At 52.4% G+C, this 8,369-nt stretch overlaps 1 protein-coding gene across 2 annotated transcripts; it reads right to left on the bottom strand.

The window, feature by feature from the left end:
• Positions 1-2,323: 2,323 nt before the first annotated feature.
• Positions 2,324-6,896, bottom strand: MYD88 (MYD88 innate immune signal transduction adaptor). Of its 2 annotated transcripts, none has more exons than XM_027088146.1 (5): positions 6,537-6,892; positions 5,519-5,653; positions 4,942-5,122; positions 4,666-4,757; positions 2,324-4,400 (listed from the first exon to the last, which is right to left on the bottom strand). In XM_027088146.1, exons 1-5 carry the CDS (start codon positions 6,862-6,864, stop codon positions 4,246-4,248), a joined length of 891 nt encoding a protein of 296 aa, XP_026943947.1. In that variant the 5' UTR covers positions 6,865-6,892; the 3' UTR covers positions 2,324-4,245. The 2 variants fall into 2 exon arrangements, with proteins under 2 accessions (XP_026943947.1, XP_026943948.1); XM_027088147.1 differs by having other exon boundaries at positions 4,380-4,400; positions 4,961-5,122; positions 6,537-6,896.
• Between the last annotated feature and the right edge of the window lie 1,473 nt (positions 6,897-8,369).

Raw genomic sequence — 8,369 nt, 5'->3', positions numbered from 1 at the left:
CGCTCAGGCCCTGGAAACCACCATTCTATTTTCTATCTCTAAGAATTTGGCTGTTCTAGATACCTTATGTAGGTGGAATTATATAGCATTTGTCTTTTTGCAACTGGCTTATTTCACTTAGCATAATGTCCTCAAGGTTCATCCATATTGTAGCATGTGTCAGAATTTCATTCCTTTTAAGGATGAATACTATTCTATGTATATACCACATTTTGTTTATTCATTCATCTGTCAAGGGATACTTGGGTTGCTTACCCATTTTGGCTATTGTGAGTAATGCTGCTATGAATATGGGTGTAGAAATATCTCTTTGATATTTGCACCCTGCTTTCAGTTCTTTTGGGTTTCCACACAGAAGTGGAATTGCTGGATCATATGGTATTTCTATTTTTAATTTTTTGGGAAATTGCCATACCACAACAAATGTACCATTTGGGTTTTTTGCTTTGTTTTGTGTTTTTTGGCCACACAGTGTGGCATGCGGGATCTTAGTTCCCCGACCAGGGATTGAACCGGTGCCCCTACTTTGGAAGCACAGAGTCTTAACCACTGGACCGCCAAGGAAGTCCCAGTTTTCTGGGGTTTTTGGTAGTAGCCGTCCTAATGGGTATGAGATGGTATCTCATTGTGGTTTTGATTTGCATTTCCCTAATGATTAGTGATATTGAGCATCTTTTCATGTACTTTTTAGTCATCTGTATATCTTCTTTGGAGAGATGTCTATTAAAGTCCCTTGCTCTTTTTTTTTTTTTTTTTAGTATTTATTTATTTGGCTGCATTGGGTCTTAATTGCAGCACGCGGGATCTTTTTTTTTTTTTAGTTGCGGCATGTGAAATCTGGTTTTTTTTAGTTGCAGCCTGCGAACTCTTAGTTGCGGCATGTGGGATCTAGTTCCCTGACCAGGGATTGAACCCGGACCCCTTGCATTGGGAGCATGGAGTCTTAGCCACTGGACCACCAGGGAAGTCCCCCTTGCCCATTTTTTAATTGGGTTGTTTATTTTTTTGTTGCTCTCACATATTTTGTATATTGACCTCTACTGGATATATGACCCCAAAATATCTTTTTATAATTGATGTGTTTGAACCAGGATACAGCAAAGTCACACTATATTTGTATATTTTATTGTCTAATCTGGAGGAAATCCCTGTCCCTGTTTCTTTCCCTTGCCCTTGACTTGTGGCAGAATCCAAGTCCATTGTCACGTAGATTTGTAATTTTGTGTTTTACCTTTGCTGCTGCCCTCCAAAATTTCCTGCTTTTGCCTTGGATAATTTCATCAGTGAATTTTCCCTTTAGGAAAGAGAATTTCTCTATCAAAAGTTCCTAGGGGACTAAAACAAAAATGAGAAGAGGAAGCTTTCTCAGTATCTGGGAACTTACCTATGGGGAGGTGGGCACTGGAGGAAGGTGAGAGGGGTGTGAGGATTAGATGGGGTTGAGCTGAGCGCTTTCAGGTCACCGTCTTGACCTGAGAGAACAGGGGCTTTCCCCATGACGTGACTGGTGTTGCCCAGAGAGCCCTCTCCATGACCAGGAGCAGACCCAAAGACTGTCCCCCCAGCCATGGGGCACAAGGCAGATCCCAGGGGCCCTGCTTGGACCACACTGAGGCTTTGTTCCCAAGGGGACACTGGAGAGGACGGCCTGGCCTCAGGGGGACTTTCTAGGAGTCCTGAATGTACAGAGGCAAGGCTGGGAAGCCTCCAGCATCCAGGAGGCTCAGGAGCCAGGACGTGGTAACAGAGAGCCCAGTGAGAGAAAAGCTGTGGTCGCTGAAAATATCTGGGCACTCTAAAAGGTCACCAGAGTTCTCTCTGGGATTAGGATAATGGGCATTTTTTTCTTCATATTTTCTAATTTTTCTCAAGTGAACAGTGAAAAAGTCGTGCGTTCTATTTAAAAATAGATCGATCCTTTCAGGATTAACACAGATATGCCCAAGGATGGCCATTACTGGTAACAACAGCGTTCTCCGGAGATCTGTGATCTGGAGTGGGGACTCTCCAGACTCTCCTGGGAGCCTAGAAGAGCAGCCCCTCCCGCTGGCCGGCCCAGGACCCAGGGGTGTGGGACAATCCCCAGAAGACCAAGCTTGGCAGAGGCAAGCAGAGTCCCCAGCGTCGGTAGCTGAGCTGCTGTTTACAGTTCTGCCTGCAGCCCTGGTGAGGCTTGGACCCTGTGAGGAGGAGGACCAGCCTTAAGGAAGTTCCTGGCAAACCCACTGGAACCTACCCAAGGGCCCAGTTTCATGTACCCAGGAGAGCGTTATCCCAAGTTACTGCTTCCAAACTCCTTCCAGACACAAATGAAACCTGCTACTCCCAAAGTAGAGAACTCTTTATTATAAACCTAGGATACAGAAGGGGAAATTACAGACCGAGGCATTTCTCAGCTCTCTTTGAAATTCTCACAATGAATACAAACAGGTGTGAAAGATACTTTTTTTTTTAAGTTAATTGTTTTTTGTCTTTATTGAGTTTGTTACAATATTGCTTCTGTTTCATGTTTTGGTTTTTTGGCCCTCAGGCACGTGGGATCTTAGCTCCCCGACCAGGGATCGAACCCACACCCCCCGCACTGGAAGGCGAAGTCTCAACCACTGACTGCCAGGGAAGTCCCTGAAAGATACTTTCTTGAAAGAGTTTTAAAATACTTCCCAGTATCAAAGTGGGGATAGGTACCTAGTAGCTAAGTGCTTCATCAAGATTATGCAGAGAGGGGCCTCCAGTCCCTCTTGAGACCCTGAGGGAAGGTACTTGGTTTGCCCCAGCCCTTGCTGGAAGTGGAGCAGAGAAGGCATACATTTGCTATTAGATTTAGGGTCCTGGGTCCTATCCTGGCACAGAGACCTGAGACCATGACATTTTCTCCTTGAAGGAGAGCTTAAGGGAAACCAACGTACAAATCCCCCAAGGAGGGAAAAACAGCTGTCACAGCTAACTTGCTCTGTGAGTTCAAGCAGCTCTTTCCTCGCTCTGTGCTTCACTGAAGGCGTAAATGCTGGCATAATGGGTCCTTTCCAGAGTCTGGTTCCAATGAAGAGGGAAACAAAAAGAATACAAGATTGTCCCATCTTAGTCCAGGGTTAGGCCCCCTCTGTGGTGGGACTGTCCCACCCAGCTGTTCCTGGCAGCTGTATCCAGGGAAATGTGTGCATGAAGATGCCTGTATGTGTGTGCATGAGGGTGCCCGTGCATGTATGTATGTGTCTCTGTGTGTGAGCTTCTATGTGTCCATGTGCCTACAAGCTTTGGGGCAAGAGGCTCTTGTGTGGTCACTGTTTGTAAACTAGTCCCAGCAAACAACTTTGTAAGGCAATTAAGTACAAAAGATTGGTGGGAAAGTTCTCTGTGGGTGGCCCAGGGAGGAAGGCTTCCTGCTCACACCACCATGGTGACCTAGCTCCAGAACCCAAACTTGATGGAGATGCCAGAAGACGGGATCCCATCTCATGCAGGGCAGAGCTGAGAGCAGGACCACAGGCACTCAATAGGTGGAAGTGAAAAGCAGCCCCAGACACTCAGGCCAGTCTCTTGGGGAGTTATCACAGGGAAGGTGTGCAGAGGCTGGGAGGAGTCAAAGAGGCAGATGAGAGGTGGCCCCTTGGGGAATCAGGCTCAATGTAGGACCTCCCTATGCTAGGCCAGGCTGCTTCCTCATTTGTCCCCGGGGCAGGAGGAAGTGGGATGTTAGGTGGGGCAACAGGGCCCCAAAGCATCCGTAGGCACCATTGTGGAAGCAGCTGCCCCAGCAGTGCCATGGTCCCAGCAGTGGCCAGCACGTTGCCCAGGCAGCTAGCTCTCTCTCAGCCAAGATTTGTCTCCTGTCCCCAGGAGACTCAGAACAGTGCTTCACCGTTTCCCACAATCATTCGAACACAGCTACTGCCTGTTCTCCTCACCCTACTTAGTTCTCAGGTGGAGAAACTGAGGCCTAAGATGTGTGGATGGGTCAGAACTGGCTCTTCTGGTCTTCCTCTTAGTCCCAGCTGGCTCTGGTTTTTACTGTCCTGGCTGATAACAGCAAGTGGGCGTGCCACTTGCAGCCACATGTTCTATGCAGGACATGAGATGTGATGTCCAGATATGTACAATGGCTGCAGCTGTGTCTGTGGAGTTGGCATGTCCAGGAATCAAGAGGCCAGTGGAGCACAGATTCCCCATACAACTGCAGGCGGAGGCAGGGGTAGAAGTACATGTACAGGCAGATAGATGCACACACAACCAGGGACTCAGGGCAGTTCAGGGCAGGGACAGGGCCTTGGCGAGGCGAGTCCAGAACCAGGACTTGGTGCAGGGGTTGGTGTAGTCGCAGATAGTGATGAACCGCAGGATGCTGGGGAACTCTTTCTTCATTGACTTGTACTTGATGGGGATCAGTCGCTTCTGATGGGCACCTGCAAGCCAAAGGGTACAGAGCTGGCACCAGGCTCTCACAGTGGGGTGGGACCAATCCTCAGTCCAGGGGTTAACAACATCCCTCTCCCAACTAAGCACCCCTGGTACATATTCAGCCACACAAAGGGCACTCATGTGCATGCACACTTATGTGTAGAGACCTGTCCAAGTTCCTTGATGCTCTAACCGTGGCCCTTGGTGAGGGAAGGCTGGCATCTTGAGGCCCCGCCCACTTCTCTGTGGCAAAGGCAGGGCTGAGCTTACCTGGAGAGAGGCTGAGTGCAAACTTAGTCTGGAAGTCACATTCCTTGCTTTGCAAGTAATCATCAGAGACAACCACCACCATCCGACGGCACCTAAGGGAGAGTGGGCAGGCTATAGGCACCGTGGTGACCTAGTTCAGCATACCCCCAGGGGACAGCCTTGGGAGGAGCCCACTGTGCCCAGGCTAGACAGGTTCCAACTGGGAGGATCCCAGCATTGGGATCCCTGGCAGGGCTTTGTACAACCACCCACTTGCCCCCTGGCCACCTAGCCAACCTCTTTTCAATGAGTTCACTGGCAATGGACCAGATGCAGGTGCCAGGCAGGACGTCGCGGTCAGACACACACAACTTCAGCCGATGGTTTGTCTGTTCCAGCTCCCGGATCATCTCCTGTACAAACTGGATATCGCTGGGGCAGTAGCAGATGAAGGCGTCAAAACACTCAGGCATTTGCCCTGGGTGCAAAGCACAAGGGTGATGGTCAGAGCCCTACAGGAAGGCTGGGGAGGAGCCCAGCCAGGTGCCCCCAGCCTAAGCGCCCGTGATCCTGGACCCTACACAATCCTGAGATGACACTACTCAGAGAAAGTGCCTTTCCCAGGAGCAGAAAGATGAGCACCTTCTTACCACCCCAGGCCAAACCCTAGGTTGACGATGAGATAGACACATCATTTCATGAAAATCTCATACCAAAACCAGAGGTAGGACTTTATTATTCCCATTTCTTAGGAAACTGAAGCTCAGAGAGATTAAGTGACTTGCCCAAGGTGCCACAGTCCATCTGCTTTCAACATCCATACTTTTAACACCACAATGTCCTATGGCCCAGGGGGGCAGTACTGGGCCCTTACCCAGGGGGTCATCGCAAATGGTGATGCCCGCCGGATCTCTCGTCCGAGGAATGCTGCTGTCTACAGAGTCCACCTGTAAAGGCTTCTCAGATGCCTCCTGCTGCTGCTTCAGAATATACTTTTGGCAATCCTCCTCTGTGGGGAAGAGACAAGGTGTGGCCAGCTCCCCGCAGGTACCCCACGCCTCTACCCACGGTCAGGATCCAGCCCCTGTCCCACCTCCCTGGCTGTGTTGTCCTCCAGGGCTTCTCTAGCCCAGTGGTGCCATCCACAGTTCAACAGCTCTGAAAAGATGAGCTTCCACCTGGCTCTGGTCATCCTAAAGGGACGTCAGTGGTGTTCTGGCCATGAGGGAAGCCATCAAGGTCAGGCTTATGTCTCTATCCCATTGCCCTCCACTCCCCCACCCCCCACCCCCCGCTCCGGGCTCCCGAGAATAGAATCCAAGGTATGCTTCTTTTAGGATCCACGGCTGATGTGAGCAGGGCATGTAGGAAGAGCTCAGGAGACCTGGTGATTATGTGCAGCGAGGGCAGCAGCCCCAACCAAGTGGGCCACTGTCCCCATGCCTGTGCAGGTATGGGTCAGCAAGTGGCAGGAAGGGGTGCATTTTCCAGGGACCTGAAGTTTCCAAAGACTGTCAGCTTTCAGTCCCTTACCTGCCGGTTGCTCTACATACTTGAAGCAATTCCAAGCCCCCCACAGAGGACCCCTATTCTGACTCCTGGTCCTATGTGAAAGCCTTTGTCTAAGCTGTTTCCTTGTGCCTTTTCCGGCCTTCGCCTTCTTTCTCTAGTCCCTATCATCCCACGTATGGAAAGAGGGAACTGGTCTTGCACGGTTCCCCCTCTGCAGGCTGCCTCCAGTGTCCCCCTTGCCACCCCAAAACTACTCCCTCCCCCCCGCTCTCCCCGCCTCCAAGACAGGAAAGGTGGGACGGATGCTGAGGCCAGTTATGGTCAGCCCCTTCATCCGCACCCCCACCTCGGATATGAGGCCCGGAAGGGGGCGTCCTTACCGATGCTGGGTCCCAGTTCCATCAGCAAGTCGTCGCGGCCCAGCTTGCCGAGGAGCTCGAGCAGGCGGCCCACCGAAGCGCCGGGTCGTCCCTGCCAGTCGTCCAGAAGGCTGCCCGTGGGGTCGGCATGCGTCTCCAGCCGCCGGATCTCCAAGTACTCGTAGCCCATCTCCTCCGCCAGCGCGGTCCAGTCGGCCGCCACATGCGCCCGCAAGTTTAGGAAGAGCGACAGGCGGCGCCGCACTCGCACGTTGAGCGCTGCCAGGGGCAGGGAGGACATGGAAGGGGTGGGGGGCGCGGAGCCCGCGTCCGGACCTCCTTCCGCCATGGCGGGCCGTCACGCAAAGGCGCGTCGTGGGTCTGTGCTTCCTCCTTACCCTACCGCCACCCCGCCCACCCGGCCCCGCCCCGCCGGTTTCTCTTTCGAAGCGACGCCCCGCCCTACAATCTGGAGCCCCAGTATATGTGCGGAAGTGGGGGGCGCCCCACCCCTGCCCTCGGGATCTCAGGGGACTGGGGGTGTGGGGACCGGGAACCTACCTTTGAAGGTCTACGGAGCTCCACCTATCTGTCCAGGAGGGTCTGGTGCGGCAGTGGGACGATGACCTTCCTTCCTGGGTTATAGGAAAGAGGTGACTTGCTCTTTGGCATCTGGTGGACTTACATCCTTTCCATTAGGGATCTGAGGGGTTCATACGGTCCTGCCCTCGAGGATGGCGGGGAAGGGGCAAGGGGGCAGGCATCGGATCTGCCCCCCTCCACACACACCCCCACCCTAATTCTGGTAGAGCACACAATCCTGCCCTTAGGAGTATGGGGAATCCCTGGCTGTACACCCAGAGTTGGAGGTGGAAAAGGGCATATTGCCTTCTGGAGCCAGAGGCATGCCACGGCCCTGCCCTTGAAAAGTGAGGGGCACGACCCCACCCTCCGTGTTTGAGGGTAACAGGACACCCTGGCCTTCCTGTCTGAGAGAAACCCAGTACTACCCTCTGGGGTCTAGGGAAAACATTGCCATTGGGAGTCAAGCGGGCACCCGGCCTTGCTTTTTAGGGGGCAGGGGACATCGTCCTGACCTGGGGAGCTTTGGTGCATTCATTCATTCAGTAGGTATTTATTGATCACCTATTAAGTGTCAAGTATGTTGCAGGCATCCTGACTTGGCGGAAACCCCAGCCTAGTGGGGGAGGTGGGCACTAATCAAATCATCCCAAATGACTGTAAAATTGGTTTTTTTTAAAAAAAGTATGATACTCTTTCTCCAGATAGGGGGCTTGTCACATCTCCGGCACATTTGTACAATCCGTTCTCCTGCCACCTCAAAACCCAAATTCCCTCAGTCTTCTCGAAAGACTTCCTAGGGGAGCCCAAGGGCGTCGGGGTAGGCTCTGGGGCATCTCGGAATTATTTAGGTCCCCCAGCTTGGGGGAGACAGCAGAGAAGGATAGGCAAGGGGAAGAGAAATTATAGTCGCTGGCCCCTCTTTCCCGACAAGAAGCTGTAGGCGGCACTCCTGACGAACCTGCCTTCTGTTTGGTGGCGGGCAGAGGGCAGAGTTGAAGGGAAAGGGACCCCTGGCAATGGTGAAATTTGCTTCAAGATACCAATGGGGCTCTTGGAGACCCGCCTCGGGTTTGGCAGTAGGCGGGGCTTCAAGTAGAAAGGTTTCCAGTCTGTATTTCTAGGCGGGGCTTCAGAAAAGCCCACCTCCTGGTTGGCAGCCGCCTGAGGCTACTGTAGGCGGGGCTTTGAGTGGAAAGACCTTGGGTTCAACTTTAGGAGGTTCCGTTTGCGGCTAGGGGCGGGACCTCAGGCAGACTCGCCTTCTGGTTG

This window comes from Aethalodelphis obliquidens, unplaced genomic scaffold (assembly GCF_003676395.1).
Source record: "Aethalodelphis obliquidens isolate GAN/ISIS:26980383/991018 unplaced genomic scaffold, ASM367639v1 scaffold62, whole genome shotgun sequence".
Classification (NCBI taxonomy): Eukaryota; Metazoa; Chordata; class Mammalia; order Artiodactyla; family Delphinidae; genus Aethalodelphis; species Aethalodelphis obliquidens.
This window is presented reverse-complemented; position numbering and strand designations above follow the sequence as displayed.

Bases quoted from the DNA above. Each gene is read 5' to 3' on its own strand.
- MYD88 (XM_027088146.1), bottom strand. From the start codon at position 6,864: ATGGCGGAAGGAGGTCCGGACGCGGGCTCCGCGCCCCCCACCCCTTCC. The intron at 5,654-6,536 runs GTAAGGACGCCC...TCTTCCCCACAG, and splicing joins GGAACTGGGACCCAGCATCG to AGGAGGATTGCCAAAAGTAT. The intron at 5,123-5,518 runs GTAAGGGCCCAG...CTTTGCACCCAG, and splicing joins CATTTGCGATGACCCCCTGG to GGCAAATGCCTGAGTGTTTT.